General features: G+C 37.4%; 1 protein-coding gene across 4 annotated transcripts in view; it reads left to right on the forward strand.

Annotated features, from left to right (window-relative positions):
• FER (FER tyrosine kinase) overlaps positions 1-18,997 on the forward strand; it is a 201,410-nt gene that overhangs the window by 126,980 nt on the left and 55,433 nt on the right. For 3 of the 4 annotated variants that reach the window (XM_082337550.1, XM_082337551.1, XM_082337552.1), the window contains one exon: positions 1,490-1,584. In XM_082337550.1, coding sequence (XP_082193676.1) covers positions 1,490-1,584 — 95 coding nt within the window. Of the gene's footprint in view, positions 1-1,489; positions 1,585-7,949; positions 8,047-18,997 lie in introns of those variants that run through there. The other variant, XM_082337553.1, reaches the window with a different exon arrangement.

The following is an 18,997-nucleotide window of genomic DNA, read 5'->3' on the forward strand; positions in this document are numbered from 1 at the left end:
TTTTCCTTTTTTTCTCTCCTTCAGTACATTCCACAACTGTTGCCCTGGTAACTAAACATAGGCATTTTTAATGTGTGAATGCAGTAGCATCTGCACTTGCTGAAACTACCTCTTCAGTCAAGCAAGCTCTGCCTATAAAACACAATTTTGTTATTGTAAATGCTTTCATCTAGAACTTCTTCTAAGATGTGCCAAGAGGATTGGGATAAGAACACTGGAAGATGCTGTTAATTTAAATGTGATTATATCAGTCACAAGTCCTACCTTACATGCATGACTAATAGAGCTGATCAAATGTGGCTAGGTTACCATATAGACTCCATTTAGTAATCTTCTCTTTGTAAGAGTTCACTCCAGTAGAGATGTTTTATGACGTGTCAGGCAGCATGCGATTGCATACTTATTTTTCAAATGACAATCATGCCACAATATGCTAATATTCTGAATATAGGCTGATGTAGATAGGTAGGTTCTGAGACCTCAGGATAGAGGGGTATATTGAGATAATTTCAGAATTGTTTAAATTAACTTGCTCCCTCTTGCTATTAAGCTTCATATGTTTTAATTTTTACTCCCAAATTGCTATGATCAATATGGAAAAGTAACAGATACTATGTACATTTAGAAAATGACAATCAGCCACCCTATCTATTGAATAATTTTAAACAGCTCGTAACTTGGCAACCGCAGAGATGTTTCATTTGTTCAGCAGCCTGGCACTCATGGAGCAGTGTTAGTCTGAAAAAAAATGAAATGTGTTATTTCTCACTAAATATGTATGTACCAGGTAGGTTAGTATTTTACTCTTGATCCTAGGAAAAAAGGGAAAAAGTGGAGGTGCTTTAAGTCAGCAAATAGTAGAAGAAACATTTAAGTTACAAGGTCTCTGTAGAATTCTTCCTTGCCCTTCATTTCACTTATAAATCATAGCATGCGGGTTTAGGCTGCACATGTTCTTATTAAAGGATTGTGTAAGAAGATGTGAATGTTTTTGTTTAATTTCCAAAATTAAAATTGCAGTCCTTGTACTCTTTTAAAACTTACTGTATTAATGAATCTCCTAAAGTAAAATTGGAATGAGTGTGCATTTGAAAAGTGCAGCAGGAAAGTGTAGAGGCATGCTGTGCGTGCTTTTTTGATGTAGCTCTGCTTCTGGTCCACCACTGAAATGCTATTTAATTACAAGGGTTCTTGAGAAACTGCAAACCTGTCAGGCCATTTTTCAGTTATTTAGACAAATGTTATGTAGACAAATGGTAAAATTACAATAAGAATAATACAGTGTTCAATCTTCATTTATTAGTAAATCAGTATGCCCTCCATTTCAAATGATGATTGATCTGTTACATTGATTTTTTTTTCTTTATGATAACAGTAATGACATGTTCCATTAAAATAACATTAAGGTTTTAAGATATTTTCCTATAATATTTAATCAGTTTGTACGATAAAGTTTATTAATATAATAAACTTACTGTGTGTTTTGCAGAATACTCAAACAGTATGATCATCCTAATATTGTAAAACTTATAGGAGTTTGCACACAACGACAGCCTATTTATATTGTTATGGAACTTGTTCCAGGTAATTTTTTTCCCTTTTTTTTCAGCATATTTTCACAGGTATTGTTTCCATAATGTCAAATGTATTGTCTTCTGTTTGTCTGTATCTGCATTCTTATGACTGATCTCAAAAGTCACCTGTGTTGTGAATCTTTGGAAATATTAGGTTCTATTAGCACCTTTATCATTCTGGTTCAGGGATTTCAGAGCCTAGGACAAGTTGTTGAAACAATACTAATAAAATTTGAGGAGGAATTAGTGAGAGTCTTTCTCGGGTTAACATGCCTGTTTTGCATAGGGTCTATCCAAAAATTCTTCTGTCTCCTGGCTTTGAATTTGCAAGAAACTTCTTAATTCTTACCCTGTTTTGCTGGTCTGTAAGTCCTCTGGCTAGCTTCTGTTCTTGCCTGCCCTCATAAACACTGTACTGTGTTCAAGCCGTCACACTTTTCCACATTCTTTTAAACCTTGGCTAGCACACCGTGAGACTGACCAAATCAACTAGAAATTATAACGATGCCAAGTCTGAAGAAGCTGGCAGAGGAAAGACAAAACACTTACTTAGTTCAGAGAAGCAGTGGTTCTGATGTTACTGGTTTTCTGTTTTCTAATGACAAGTTCGGATGAGATTACCTAAAATAATAATTATTACTGCTCCGACTTGGTATTTAATGCTGCCCTTTGAAGAACAGAATACCGGTAGGCTTGTTGACTTGCACTCAACACTCAACTTTCTCAGTGTCTGCTTTGTCTGTGTTTTGTCTTAGTTGTGTTTATGCTTGAAGGTGTTTAAGCAGTTTAACTCTGATATTCTTTTTAATAACCAAAAATGGCGTGTTTTAGCTTAGAATTGTATTCCATAAATGTATGGCTGAGAAGGCGTGTAATTAATAAATGTCTGACAGTTTTTTCCCTGAGTAAAAAATTAGAAACAGCTCCATGAAATATGGAATTTCTCCTGTGTTTTCTGAGTTCTATTTAATGTTTGCACTTTTTCTACTGTTTTTATATCCCAAATACAGGTAGGCTATACACTTACTATGTCTTTTGAGACTGCTACGATGTGGCTCAGTAGTGGCTAATTCTGCTTTTCATTCCAGATTCAGATTTCAATTCAGAGTCTTAATTTGTTCAGGTATTAAAAAATTATTTTGAAACTTAGCACTTTAAGTAGCGAGGTGCTCATCTGTTAGTGATTCTGTCATAAACTGTCTCTGCAGAGAAATCTTTTTCCTTTGTTGCAAATGGAAATGGGATTAAAAACTACACATCTAGATAAAGTCATCAGTGAAAACAATAGAGAAGGTGGCAGATGCACATTTCATCCATTGTTACATGCAGAAATAACCCAGATGTTTCCAACAGATAACAGAGAAATAAAACAAGTTGTCAAAGACAATAATCCTTTTGTAGGTCAATCCCTTTTCTTGGTGTGTGTGTTTGTGACGTGTGTCCTAAACTAAGAATCACATTGATAAAGAAATTTCAAGATGGGTGATGTGGCAAGGATTAACTGAAATAATAAGTAAGGTAGAAGAGCATGTTGCAGATACATGGCCAAACTGAAAAGGTAAATGAGTATACATTAATGAAAAAGAAACCATTGTTTACTAGTATTCACTTAACTTGCTGTTGGTCATACTGATCTCACTGTATATGTCCACCCAGTGTCAATCCATCATAGATTACTCCAGTACAGAAAGACTTGGTTGTCTTTTTTGCAATCCACCACCTGTCAAGAAATGAGGAAATACCTTAATGTAATCTGTATGTGTATTATATAAATTCTCTTTAAGGGATGCATATGTGGAAAAACATATCCTATCTCCCTGCTGTTGGCTGAGTTGTTAGGGGCCAGGTCTCTTCTTTTCTCAGTCTTGTTCTGCAGGTCTTTCTGCAGGAACCGCTACAGGTGGGAAGGGGAGGAACATCCTGTAAGCAGAATGTGGCATCTTTTTCTAGAGCTGGTTGGGATGAGATTACTCTAACCCTTCTAGCTTCTCAGACAACACCTAATGAAAAAACAGTCCTTTAAACTGAGAAAGGAGAAGGCCCGAAAAGACAGCATTTGGGGTTTTTTGTTACTGTAACCATATTTTTATGATGGTACCACTCTTGATGACATGGACTTAAGATGCTTTATCCACTAGATTAAAAACATAGGAGTAAGAGTCTTAATGGTTTTTTAAAATTAAGCTGTGCATGATTCTTACATCAAGTTAAGAGAGTCCAGTAAACTGGTGACAGACAATTTCTTCTGAGGACTCAGAGATCATAACAAATATTTTAACAAAGGTGTGTTTTACAGCTGCCTAATAAAATATACCCAATGACAATCACGAGATAAGCTTCTTTCTTAGATTTGAAAGAACGTATATCAGGCAACATGCATTTTAATATAGGAAGAAAGCTACTGGAATATTTTTTAAAGAGCTGAGTTCTTCTGTTTTCCAGGTAAGCAACTGGTACTCTTGACTGAGTAAAGAAGTATAATAAATAGTTTCTCTAACTACAGAAGAGCATATTCTGCCAACTGTTTTTTATTCTTTGTGAGACATATACCACAGATAAAAATCTCAGTAAGTTGTGGTGGGTACCTACTAATAAGGAACTCCCAATCAGTGTTCTAAAGAGTGCTATTTGGGAGGTATGTTCTAGTTTGTGTAGGACAGTATTTATTTATTGTATAATTTAGATCTTTGGAAATAGTACGTTCTACTAGCTTTGGAGTGGAGTGAGCTCCCCAAATCTGTTGTGAGTCTTTCTGTAGCCATTCAAGACAACAGAATTTGCTGAAAGGTATGTGAGCTCTGTCTTCGTTTTCCTCCTGACAAGGTATTACATGGTACTTCCTTTAGCAATAGAGTTATATTGTGAATGTTAAGATGTTTGTATTTAAAGAAACATCATGGCTGGCTAATGTTTCAATTTTAATAACTCAGATTTGGATCATCTTTGGTTACATATGAGTTGTTTCTTTACAATATATTGTTCCTTTTACGGGTTGCTTTTGATTTATTTTTGGAATCTTGAGTTCATGTTGTTCGACAATGGCTGGAGAGAATTTCAGATTGTTGGGATGATTAACAGCTTTTGGGCAATTTTACCTCTTTGCTGATTTTCACAGCAGCTGGAAAATGTGTGGGTTTGGTAGCCTCTAGTACTGCGTAATATGCAACACTGTATTTGTTTTATATATCACTGGATTTGTCTTCAAAATTACACAGCAAGCTTTTTTAAGAACCATGTCATTCATGAAGACTTAGGTTGTTTATGATTCTTGAATACTGGCTTTAGTACAAGAGCACTGATGAAATCTTTGACCTATTGGAATTTTCTGCCTTTATTCAATTAGATTATAGTAGATTATTATATTTGTATGCGTGATTAACTTTATTAAAATGGTGACTTAAAAGCAGTGCAGTGGGTCTTAAGGCATACTATGGTAATCAGCTTCTCCAGACATCTCTGAAGATAAAAATAAATCCTGATCTTTTAAGAAACTAATAAGAAACCCCCAATCAGTATTCTAAAGAGCGTTATTTGGGAGCAATGTGCTTCTCGTTTGTGTAGGACAGTATTTATTTATTATATAATCTAGATTTATTATTGCTTTCTAAAAGCTATTCTTCTAATTGATAAAAAAAACTAATTAAAATATTACCTGTCATGTATAAACAGAAGCTAAAATGCATGTAAAATGCAGTAACAATGTCCTTCATATATACACGGAAAGTTAGATGTATAGAAGAGATGTGACGTAAAACTGCCATTCAGAATTCATGATGAGAGCTACTAAAAAGTAAAACGAATGATTTTTTGAAATCCCAAGCAAATTGTTGTCCCTCTTCTCCCCTCACCTTCCCAAAATTGCCAAGATAGCCATCGAAATTGAGTCAGTGAGTCCTTAATATTTTTTCTTATAAACATTTATATATGTGTAAGTTAACAGAGATTCTAGAAAAATCTTTATTTGCAGGCTTATGTTATGCTAGCTAGCTGCTGTGAAAAAGCAATTTAGCAAAGCAGATGGTTTTAAAATGTTGATTTGTGATTGCATAATGAATAAATTTGTAGTAACCTTTAAAGCACTCTTGCAAATAATTAATTTTATTCTTTTTTTACCTGAATGACATTGAAATATTAACTAAAAAGAACTACTGCCCAGATCCTTACAAGGGTCCAATGCCAAAGTTGCTGTGTGGCTTCTGAACTGCCATATAATAAAAATTAACTTGAATTTTACAGTGACGTAGTTTTTTTCTGTGAATTTTTAGTAGAATAAGAACTGAAAAAACAACCTTGTTTGGAAATGGTCTTTGTATTACAACATTTTGTTAATGGAGAACTTCTCATAGAGATTTCCTCTTCTTCTGTTGTAGTTATGACTCTTTCTCTATGACACCTGTAGTTACCAGTGTGAAAATATTGACACTGTTAAAAAGAAAGAAAATTTGAGGAGCACAACACCCATGCATCTATATGATGGTTTTTTGCATGCATTTTGTGTTCCTAATAGAAGGTGGGCTTTTATTTCTCTGTTGCTGTGCAACCTTTCCTCATATTTTCTGATTTTATATTGCTAGCTTCTACTCTTCACATTCTATTTGGACTCTTAATTTAGGATGGGCCTGAACAACATATATGCACGTCCTCTGCACTCATGCAGTAAGTCAGATGTGCTGGTTTCTAGATACAGAGGCTCAAGTAATCTCAGCTCCCTGGACATGTGGTGTGATGTGTTGAGCCAGAGAGCACACGATGTGACATCCAGAATCAGTGTAATTTCTTGTAGAGTTCTCTGCACAGTGAGCCACACCATCTAATTTGTTGAGCATTTGCTGATCATCTGCATAGCATATGTACAGTGAGTGGGATGCATCCAGTGGAGGACTGTGTTTTGACAGCAAGCTGTTATTCAGTTAAGGAGCCTGTAAACTTGGTTTATGACCCCAAGATTTACCTTGCAGCAATAACTGGAGAGAATACAGTGGGTAAAGTCTCCCTACTGATTCTGACTCCAGTGGGGCTACTGAATAGAGAAAAACAATATTTGAATGCCAGTTTCTTCTTTGTCTCCACTGCCCAGAGGCAGATTTCAGATGGTGTTAACACACAGCTAATGAGAGCTCCATGCCAAAAAGACATGTTTTATTTTACAATACAGTGAAATAAATCTTACAGTAATTGCAATATCATGCAATGAATTTTAAATCCTGCATTAAAGGAATAAAAATTATTCAGATCAGCTCCAGGAAAAGCAGAGTACAACTCTCAAGTTGATGTATACTGCCCAGGATTTTCATAAACTTTCAAAACTTCTGCTTAGAAAAATTAGACTATTGGAACCTGTTAGTATTATGAACTCTGATAATCATATAGGTTCCTATAAGTTATTTTCTTTGTAATATTCTTCCTTTTTTTCTTACTGCTTTATAGAAATGTTGTCTGAGATGGTTTGATAAGGTTTGTTGCAAAGGTGTTATTTGATGGAGTTTTTTTCTGGTACCTTCTGATCTAAAAATACAAATACGGTGTTATTTCATAACTTAATACAGTAACTTTTTAGTAATCTGTTGTGATACATTTGAAGTACTCAGTTTATCCTGAGAAAGACAGAAGTTAAAGTGAGAATTGCTAATGAATTTTGGGAAAATAAACCCCGTATGTTGAGATTTGCCAAACACTTGATGTTAGTATAGAACCTTGAATTTGTATTGTCATATGGACTTGACTAACCTGACTGAAAAGTAATGTAGTAAAGGTGGTATACTACTCTTAAAATTGTTCAGTGAGGGTTGCTGCATATTTGACACTCTGCCTTCACCACAGGAATTTTCTAATGTGGATAAGCCTTTGTCAGGGATGGTTTCCAATATGAGGAACAGTAGAACTTTGTGTAAAAGTATGGTTTATAGTACTGTGTAAGAAAGCATGTAACTTTTCTGTGATGCCACATTAATCTAAAAAATTGAGCGTTTTACTCATATTTTCTGGGTTAATTTATTAATTTTTCTTTTTTCTGTGCCTGTTTTCCCCGTGGTTTTTTTTGTGCTTTATCCTGTGTTGTTGACCTTAAAGCTGAAGAAAGGGAAGTAATAATGAGGAGCTGCTTTGATATTCAGAACAGGAAAAGAACAATTTGCTGGTGTCTCTTAAAGCCACACAGGGCATAAGGAGTTTTCATAACAGCTCATTTTTAGCAAATTTAGCTGATGATCAGAGAGACTGCCTGGAATACTGCTAGCATTATCTGTAAGCTGGCGAGAGTCCAGACTGATAACCTGAGACAAATGGATGCTGGATTTTGATGGGGTGTAGAAAAGATTATCAGGAAAATGGTGAAGAGATTGACAAAACCTGCTTCCTGTTCTTTTCTTCTTTCAGAGTGAACTCAGCATCTTTTCATCAAAAAAGACAGGAAAAGAAGAAACTAGAATACCATTCCTTTTTACCCTTCCTCACTATTATCTTCCTGGTCCCAACTTCTCTCTTAGTGATCATGGATCTTATTATGGTATTTCTGCTTTGAGAATAAGGGATTTTAATCCACTGAAACACTCAGTATCACTTAACTCTGTTTTCATCTGCTCTTAATTTATCATGCAATCTCCCATGTAATCAAAAAGAAATTGCAGGAGTCCCTTTAAACTTTGAATGTTTTTTTCTCTTCCTAAGTTTAGGGGAAGAACTAATCAAAATCAAATGTAATCTGTAAGATACAAAAAGCAATCCCGAGCCACAAAATTCTTCCTTTTCCTTCTTTATGTTCATTTCAATTTACTTGAATTTTACCTTGCCCTGAAAGGAGAATTTAATTTAGATGTAGGAACTTTGCATGTTCATGAACTGTGTGTTCTGGAGTGGGGCATTTTGTAGATAGATGTGTAATCTTGTGGTGCAGTTACCACATCATGCAGCTATTTCAACAGTTTATCTTGTAGACCCTTCAAAGGTGCCTCTGTCCCTCCAGCAAAAAGAGTCTGCACAGGTTGTCAAGATAAGCACTGTCATCACGCCTGCACCAGTTCCCTCTGGAAGGATTTGTCTAATTGACAGTAGATGCAAACATCTTTATAAGTTCCAACAGTTGATTCATGGTAGTAGAAGGAAGCTTGTAGTCGCATTTTTTGTGACTACTCCTTTTAGCTGTTGGACTGTTTAATCACAAGCTGATAGCCTACTTTCTGTTTCAGGTTTCTATATAAGTAAACATTTTTGTAATCAACATAATTAAAATTACATCCCAGAAATATTTTGAAAGAATTTTATTTTTGCTAAGTCAGGCATTCAAAAATAGGCAATTCAAAAATCTGGCTTGTCTGTTGAGTGTTAATTTAGCTTCCTCCAGCATATATATTATGATAATATAATACATTATGAGTATATTATATGTTACATTATATTACAATATTATGAAAACTAGATCTCCTTTCTGTACCAGATCCTTACCTCATACAGTTCTGAACAGTTTTCCAGGAATTGTTTCTTGTCTCCAAATCCATTCTGTGGCCATAGGCCTTATTTAGTGTATTCTATCAGTGATCTGCTCTGAGTGTGATTCCCACACCCCCTCCACAGTGGCCATGTCTGGACATTTTTCACTCTAATACTAAATGCATTGTTGACATTTCTCTGGAGTACTAGTATGCATTCCTGATACCACCATAGAATTCCTATTTGATAATGGATACATGGTTGCAAAAAAAGTAACCCCCTAATTAACTGGACATGGAGTTTGTGTTCCTTGTTTTATTTAAGCTCATGCTGACATAAATTAGAGTAGATTCACTGAACACTTGCAGCTGGAAACAGGTTGAGCTATGCTTGTACATATAAACAGCTAACAAAACATCCAGTAATCTAATAGTATGGGAAGGTTGTCTGAATTAGGTTTCAGCTATGTATGTTCAGCTTATATCTAGACATACATAGCTAGCTTACAAGGTGGAGTTCAGCAAGGTCGTAACATCCATCTTTGCAATTGGATAAGGTAACCTGTTCAGATTTGTACTGAATCATTTGGGATGCAAATTGCCTATGGCATTGATGCAGAAACAATTCAGAGGTGACAGGTTTTATTAGCTCAAGTGCAGCACTGCTTGATTTCAGCTACGCTGGCTCCCAGGCATGTTCAGAAAGAGCATAGCCATTTCTGTAGTGCCTGTAACGGGATCTGATAAGCCGTTCTTAACCCAAGCTCTGGGGATATTTCTGCGCCCTATTCATGCTATCCTACCTGCAGTTGGCTTTGGTCCAGCTTAGCTTACTCACTCCATCTCTTCTGAAATTAAGGTGACTCCATTGCTACTTTCTATATGTTACAGCTCTTTTTACTTCAACAGGGCATGTTAGGTCAGAATCATTTGCAAATAAAGCCCAGTATTCTGCCTGAGCTACCAGGCTCTCTTTTTGGCCTTTGTTGGAAAAGAGTGCTAGATGGCATAAAGTGGAGAAATACCTGCAGATCCAGCATAGCTGGTGCTGAGGTAGAGCTGGTACAACCTACTAAATCTTAACTGACTTTTGTGGAATTAGTCATATTTTCTGTATGTAGTGATATTTTAGGCTATAGCACCAAATCACAGCCAACTCCATGTATTTCTGCTGTTAGTTGCACTGAAGCCAACAAGGCCATTTATAACGAGTCTTGGTGCTGAGACTGAGGCATGTATAATTTATTTGTTGAAATGATGTACAGTATCCATATTATCTGAGCTTTTCTGCTAAATGAATTATCACCTTGAATAAAGGAGAGCTGACACTAAGAGTAGCTGAATGTGTATGCTGTGGCTCATCTGAGCCTAAGGTTAGCCCTGCTGTCTCTGAGGTGCAGCTGATTTCTTACACAGGCCTGGAATGCTGAATGATGCTGAAAAAAACGTTAACTTCTAGTTTCATGTTATGTGATTCAGTTGCTGTGTTTTCTACTTTGTATGGTGGGGTTTTTTTCTATTTCCTACTTCTGGAGGCAGTGAGATCTCTATAGAGATCATTCGGGTTTTTTTCCAATTGCTTCTCTTTAGAGATCCCTTACAACAAGGGACAACACAGCAGGGCATAAGCAATCCAGGAGGTTCCTGGAATGCATTGATGATAATTTCCTTCTCCAAGTGATAGAGGAGCCAACAAGGAGAGGTGCTGTGCTGGACCTTGTTCTCACCAACAAGGAGGGGCTGGTGGGGAATGTGAAGCTCAAGGGCAGCCTTGGCTGCAGTGACTATGAAATGGTAGAGTTCAAGATCTGTAGGGCACCGAGGAGGGCACACAGCAAGCTCACTACCTTGGACTTCAGGAGAGCAGACTTTGGCCTCTTCAGGGATCTGCTTGATAGAGTACCCTGGGATAAAGACCTGGAGGGAAGAGGGGTCCAAGAAAGCTGGTTAATATTCAAGGATCACCTCCTCCAAGCTCAGGAGCAATGCATCGCAACAAGTCAGGCAAGAACACCAGGAGGCCTGCATGGATGAACAAGGAGCTCCTAGACAAACTCAAATTCAGAAAGGAAGCCTACGGAGGGTGGAAGCAAGGACAGGTATCCTGGGGGGAATACAGAGAAATTGTCCAAGCAGCCAGGGATCAAGTTAGGAAAGCTAAAGCCCTCATACAATTAAATCTGGCCAGGGACATCAAGGGCAACAAGAACAGCTTCTATAGGTACATCGGTGATAAAAGAAAGACTAGGGAAAATGTGGGCCTTCTCCATAAGGAAACGGGAGACCTGGTTACCTGGGATATGGAGGAGGCTGAGGTACCTAAGAACTTTTTTACCTCAGTCTTCACCAGCAAGTGCTTAAGCCACACCCCCCAAGCCGCAGAAGGCAAAGGCAGGGACTGGGAGAATGAAGAAGTGCCCACTGTAGCAGTAGATCAGCTGTGAGACCATCTAAGGAACCTGAAGATGCACAAGTCCATGGGACCTGATGCATGACCCACATCTGTGGGTCCTGAGGGAACTGGCAGATGAAGTTGCTAAGCCACTGTCCGTCATATTTGAGAAGCCGTGGCAGCCCGGTGAAGCTCCCACTGACTGGAAAAGGGGAAACATAACCCCCATTTTTGAAAAGGGGTAAAAGGAAGACCCACGGAACTACAGGCCAGTCAGTCTCACCTCTGTGCCTGGCAAGATCACGGAGCAGATCCTCTTGGAAACTGCCAAGGCACATGGAAAATAAGGAGGTGACCGGTGACAGCCAACATGGCTTCACTAAGGGCAAATCAGGCCTGACAAATTTGGTGGCCTTCTACAATGGAGTCACAGCATTGGTGGATAAGGGAAGAGCAACTGACGTCATCTACCTGGACTTGTGCAAAGCATTTGACGCTCTCCTACACGACATCCTTGTCTCTAAATTGGAGAGACATGGATTTGATGGACAGACCACTCAGTGCATAAGGAATTGGCTGGATGGTTGTGCTGAAAGAGTTGCAGTCCACAGCTTGATGTCCAGGTGGAGACCAGTGATGAGTGGTGTTCCTCAGGGGTCGGTATTGGGACTGGTGCTGTTTAACATCTTTGTTGGAGGCATGGACAGTGGGATTGGGTGCACCCTCAGCAAGTTTGCCAACAACACCAAGCTGTGTGGTGCAGTCGACACACTGGAGGGAAGAGATGCCATCCAGAGGGACCTTGACAAGCTTGAGAGGTGAGCCTGTGCAAACCTCGTGAAGTTCAACAAGGCCAAGTGCAAGGTCCTGCACATGGATTGGGGCAATCCCAAGCACAAATACAGGCTGGGCAGAGAAGGGATTGAGAGCAGCCCTGAGGAGAAGGACTTGGGGGTTTTGGTTGATGAGAAGCTCAACATGACCCAGCAATGTGCACTTGCAGCCCAGAAAGCCAACCATATCGTGGGCTGCATCAGAAGAAGCATGACCAGCAGGTCGAGGGAGGTGATTCTGCCCCTTTGCTCTCATGTGAGATCCCACCTGGAGTACTGCATTCAGTTCTGGGGCCCCCAACTTAAAAAGGACATGGGCCTGTTGGAGTGAGTCCAGAGGAGGACCATGAAGATGATCAGGGGGCTGGAGCACCTCCCCTATGAGGTCAGGATGAGAGAATTGGGGTTGTTCAGACTGGAGAAGAGAAGGCTCCAGGGAGACCTTATAGCAGCCTTCCAGTACCTGAAGGAGGCCTACAAGAAAGCTGGAGAGGGACTACTTACAAGAGCATGTAGCGATAGGACAAGGGGTAAGGGCTTTAAACTGAAAGAGGGTAGATTTAGATTTGCTATAAGGAAGAAATTCTTCACTATGAGGGTGGTGAGGCACTGGAACAGGTTGCCCAGAGAAGGTGTGGATGACCCATCCCTGGAAGTGTTCAAGGCCACACTGGATGGGGCTTTAAGCAACTTGGTCTAGTGGAAGGTATCCCTACCCATGGCAGGGGGGTTGGAACCACATGATCTTTAAGGTCCCTTCCAACCCAAACCATTCTGTGATTCTATGAAAACTTTAACAATGTTGTGCATGATCTGCCCCATTGGTTGTATTATGCATCCTCAGTAGCTGAGTTTTGCCAGCAATTTTCATATCTGTGTCCTATCTTGCAGTCACATCCTGAACCTTTACTGCACGCTGTCAAAAATCAATGCAACCAAAAAAAAAAAAAGGTCAGTCAAATTCTAGACAAATTCAAATTAGAGATAAGGTGCAGATTTTTAACAGTGATAGTGACTGTCTGGCTTTATTTTCCATTCAATTCTTCTTTTTTGTCTGGAAGACAGGCTTTAGTCAAATAAGTTATCTGGCCCAATACCCATCTGTTGCTAAAGCCACTTTCTGTCTACCCTACAGTTTCTCTTCACACAAATATGGCTCCTGTCTGTTTCTCTAGTTTTTGTCTCTCTCTTACTTTATCCTTTACTCTTGCACTCAACTAAGATTCCAGCTTCCATTTTTCTTTGTCTCTACATTTCTGCAACCTGCCTTGCTTCTGCCCCTGCCACCTTCTCTCTTGTTGGGCACAAGAACCAGACACATCTCTCCCCATGGATTCCTTCTCTCCTTATATGTCCAACTTCACCCTCTCCCCCACAGCCCTCTTGTAGTACACACGCACATGCACACATACAGACCTCATTTCTTCTTCCTCCCTTCCCCTTTTAGTCTTCTACATTCACATGTGCGTCTGCCTTCCTACTTGCTGCATGGTTTCCAGCTGTGAGGATATTAAGAGAAGACGGGGAACAGTCAGATTCCTTTGTTGGGGCATAGGTGGTGGTGATTAAAAATTCCTTTTGGCTCAGAGCTTCTCTATTTGATGAGACAAGACCAAAGCCCCACTATACAGTCTTCTTTTATTATAACATTTGAGACTAGAGTTTGATTTTTATCTTTTCAAATATTTTAGGCTTTGAAGATGGCTAGAAAATCTGTTTGAAAACTGAACAAAAACAACCAAATGTAAAAAATCCGCCAGTGTTTTGGTAGCTGCAAGAACTTCTGTATGCATCTTATTTCTTTAGTTTTATTTGTTGGTATTCCTTCACATTATTATTATTTTTGCTTTACTTAGAATCACTTTTAAGTAAAAATATTTATCATTTAATGTGTCTGCATTTAAAAAACTTTCTGTGTTTTTCTTTAGATTAAAAAGCCCTGTTCTTCATATATGTTCTGTTTCACATGGGCTATTGCTACTTTCTAGTCTGGAATCCCTTGCAAGGCTAGTGATTCTTAATGTTTTTGAAGCATAGTCCAATTATAGGAATTAATGAAAGAAAACTGAATGGAAAACTTCCTGGGGGACGATGATTTTCCTTTTAGTTAATTTCTGAAGTAGATTGTATCTACCCACTCATAGTCCTATAGCCTCACAGCCACAATACCAAAACATAGAGTCCAAGAAGTCTGGGCAGGATTATTTTGTGCAGCACAGAGGACAAGAGATGCTGGTTAGTGATGTCTCGCAATGATTTCTGTTTTCTTCTTGACAGATGATGACAGACTTGATTTTGGACAGGCTTTTATGCCATTTGGGAATAAGTAGTTAATGTGGTAGGATCACTGGCTTCACACTCTAGCTTGTTTGATCCACCTTAAATCCAGAGCAAGGTTTCTTACCATTGTCAGTATTTTCCTCATTTTGAATATCATATGTCTATAGTCTGTCATCCAATTAAAATGAAGTGAAATAGCACATATAATGTGTTGTAACCTTTTTCTCATCTTCATTTTATTGTAGTGTAGTTATTTTGTGCTAGTGAGTTATCTCCATTGTGGTCTCATCACAGGTCTTCTGCTAAAAAGTCATTTGGGTCGCAGTCCTGGTGCAAGCAACATCTTCTCTGTGTTTACCTATTTGTTGCTGCTAATCATGTCCTTGGCTCTCAATGCCCACCATTCTTTTAACTCTTGTTTTTTTCTTTCATCTTTTGTTTTCACATACATGCATTTCTACTATTGTTAGTATTACTGTGGCAAAACTTTGCACGATTATAGCAACTTCTGTTTGTGTTGCTAACAGGAAAAATGAAGTTTTAACTGGATTTCACAATAGTACTCTGTAGGCAGTTGAAAAACCTTGGGTTTACTTACAGTTTCTGTCACTACTTACGTAAAATAAAAAAAAAAAAAAAAGTGAAAGCACTGCATTACACACAAATGATCCATAAGTTGAAAAGTGAAAGCACACTATTTAAGGAAAATGACTGCTTCAGCATTTCTAAACCCTTACATTTTTAATATTTTGTCAAATAGCTGCTTACTTTCGTCAAAAACTATCTTCTAGAATTGCTACAGATGCATGTTTACTATTTTAAATTCATAGTTTGAAGTAGGTGTGTTTGGGTTTGTTTTCCTGATAATGTATATGGGATTAAGACAGTGGGCAATAAATAAACTCTAAATTTCTTACGTTAGTCAACAGACTGACCATATGAATCCTCAAATTTATAAATACTTACAGGTGCAGATAAAGGTCATTTCAATAATATTATAATAGCTTATAAACCAATTATGAATCTTGAGTCATGGAGCTCCTCTGTTAGGTGACCATTAAGTGGTATGGCTAGAAGCATGCTGCATCTGCCTGATTAATGTGTCTATAAATGTAAGAATAATTAAGTGGACTTTTTAAACAAACTGCTACTTAACAAGGCTGCTTAATAAAGGAAGTTCTTCCACTTTATTAATGCTTATATGTAAATGATAATATATATAATTCCACACCATTCTTAATAATTGCTATTATGTTAACATTTATTAATATTTGTATAATTATTATTTGTAACATTATTAAAATAGTGTGATACTATATAGAGATACATAGATAATATATGTCTATATATCTAGATATCAATAAGTGGGAGATTGCCACCATAATTTCAACACCGTATTTTAATTATGTTCAATATCAATACTAGCTATCAGAATAATGCCAAGAGTGCCTAGAACAAGTAGGTAGGTACCATTTTGGGCACCAGCTCAGGAGAACACTGAAGTATGTACTCATAGTTGATTACAAATGCCATTAAAGTCAGAGATTGCCATAATTAAATATTTTGTAAACTGATTTAACATATTTCATTGCTGTTTCTTGTATTTTGATTTCTTCTCATAGATCACAGATAATTTTTTTTGTCTTGCAAAACATTGGCTTGCTTTTTTGTGCGCCATTAAGCGAACTGTTACTTTGCTGTAAAATACTACTTCATGTACAGCATAAAGTTCATGCTATAAAGTATGGCCAACACTGGGAGATGCTGCTATGTGGTATTTTCACTCTCTTAAAATTTCTGCATATAATGAGAAATAGTTCACATTCACAGTGAAATACATGAAGGGCTGTTTTCAGGAATCCAATTATAGCAGGCTGCTCTCATGGAGCTTCTGCTTATGCACTACATTTTGTCATCTACTTAGTAAAATAATTCTATTGTATTAGGCAAACACTCCAGTACTGTTATTTATCCTCCTGTAAACCCAAAACAGGCAGTCAATTTCTGCTTGGTGGTAATACTATAATGGTCTAATTATTTCTGTAGTACTTAGAGTGGTTGGAGCAGACCTTATTTCCTGGTAGTGTTGTGTGCTATTAACTGGAATAACAGGTAGCCATGTAGAATACAATGGAAATTCCACATATAAGAGAAAGTATTACTTACTATTACGTAGTCATCCAGTTTTGTTTCAGTTGTTTCATAGTCTAATTGGTCTGGTTATTTTATTTTTATCAACAGCTATTATATTGGAGATAATGCTCTGACACTATGTGCTGCAAATAGTGAATTAGGGCTTTTTATATTTAAACTTGTTTTAAGAAGCACATAAAGAAATTACATAGCTATGGTTCTACACTGAAAGGTTTGTAGTGAGATCCTCTTAACTCAGCTTTGAAGGTATTCATGTGGGTGCTTTCCTGTGAAGATGAATAGCTGGAACACTGGCCACAGTAGACAGTAAAAGTCAGAATTCAGTAAGAGTAATTCTGTTAGTTAAAGGACAGGCACTTAAGCCTATGTTGGTATCACAATGATGAGGATAATCATATTTAATGTAAAATGATGTATCTTTTACAGAATGAGATGTATATCACTTTGCTTTTTTATTTTGTCTGCAACTAACAGTGCTTTCAAATCAGTATTGAACAGAGTATTTAAAAGACATTTTTGTCATCTCTGTGCAAGGACAGATACAAGAAAACAGAACTGCTAGTGAAAACATACCTTTACTGACTTTTTCACTATTGAGACTCTGAGACAGTTTAAGATAATTTTATTAAAACTGTGTTTTGATGATAGGCATAAAATACACTGTATACAACTTGAGGTATACTGTGCTGGTTTTGCTCAAAACTCTAGAAGTTCATAGAGTACATGCCAAACACTGAAAATCAGCAAATCTAAAGCACTTCCTGATGGTATGATTGCATTGGGAAGTTACAGGCTTGTACTCTGCGAGTTTGACATACTCTGATGTAAGGAACTGAGCAGCTTTTAATCCTGTTCAGAAATCAACTGATGAAAATTAGGATCTTAATCTGATTGCCTGATCATATTAGAAACAAATTTATAACATGTATTATTTCTAAATTTTTAAATAGATATGATTAGCTTTTCTTTTGATACTTTGCTATCTTTAGTAGTTTGTTATTTGAGGACAGATTTTTTACTGTTGATTGTGGAGAGCAATAACTCATTTGTACAAAGAATTTATATGAATTGTGAGGAGTATGAATTTAGACTCACACTGCTGTTGTTATAACACATTTTATAAATAGGCCTTTCTTATTTAGGACTTATTCCTTCATTTTTAGTATGACTGTGTGAGAAGGCATCTATTTTTTTTTAGTATATCAAACTGAGCTTGTCTGTCTTTTCAGTTCTTCCTGCAGTAAGTTGTTACAAATTCTTAGTCTTCAATATTGGAACATTGGTTGATTGAGGGTAGTTTTCATTTAGGATGGTCTTATATGTTTTTTCTGTAAGCTTCCTTGATTTACTGTTCTCATTCAAGTAATCCCACAATTTGTCAAGATTGGAAGACTTTCACATTCATAAAGGCATATAATCATACTTACTAATTAAATGTACAGAACAGTGAGTTCTCAGCATTTAAACAAAATAATAATAAACAAAATAATTTTCATCAGCTTGTTTGTATGTGTTGGAGGGGGCAGTTGCTTAACAATTATTGTTAACTGTCTGCTGTAACCAGAATAATTATGTTTACATGTGTAAGAAATGGCACATATTTCAACTCAGTGTTCATCTTCCTTTCTCTGGCAATACCTACTTTTTGCCAGTTACCAGACTACATCAGTAAACTCTCTGATTAAAGGAAGGGTGATCATTACCCAGTCCAGTTTGCAATAGTATTCTGTTCTTTTAACATTTCATTAGAATTTAAAATTCAGTATGCCAAGATTCACCCTGTCAGACTTTGGAGAGATAACGTGTGTAACTATCTTTTGTAAAACAGAGGGTATTTCAAATTGGCTTTAGAGTCTAAGGCAACCAGTCGGCTCTTGATTTTCCACCTGTGTGTTACCCAGCCTGGGAGTACAGGGCATCATGGGCTCTATGTGTGCCAGCAGCACGGTTGGTGTACTCAAGATGCAATATTTGCTTGCTCACCTGAGGGGTGCTGGTTGGCCCAACACGAGAGCATTCTCTGTGTTGTGAGTAAAAAAGATCACTCACCTTTGCTTGCATCCTTGCACTTTAACAATGTGTTCTGGAAGTCTAATTTTGAATACCTAGATGATCCGTAGGTTTGGATTATTTGTTTCATACAAACGCTTTGTAGTTCTTACAAATTGAAAATAGACGGTATATGCTTTACACGGACTGTGTTTTTCTGTTATGTGCACTGCTTTTTAAAAATTGCCAGAAATTTGTCACTGAAGAAAGAATGTATCAGGTAATTTTATTCACCTGTTTAATTGGAATCAGAATATTAAGAAAATTGGAGGTCAGTAACTACGGGTGTAT

The sequence above is a fragment of the Platalea leucorodia genome (genome assembly GCF_965183815.1).
Source record: "Platalea leucorodia genome assembly, chromosome: Z".
NCBI lineage: Eukaryota > Metazoa > Chordata > Aves > Pelecaniformes > Threskiornithidae > Platalea > Platalea leucorodia.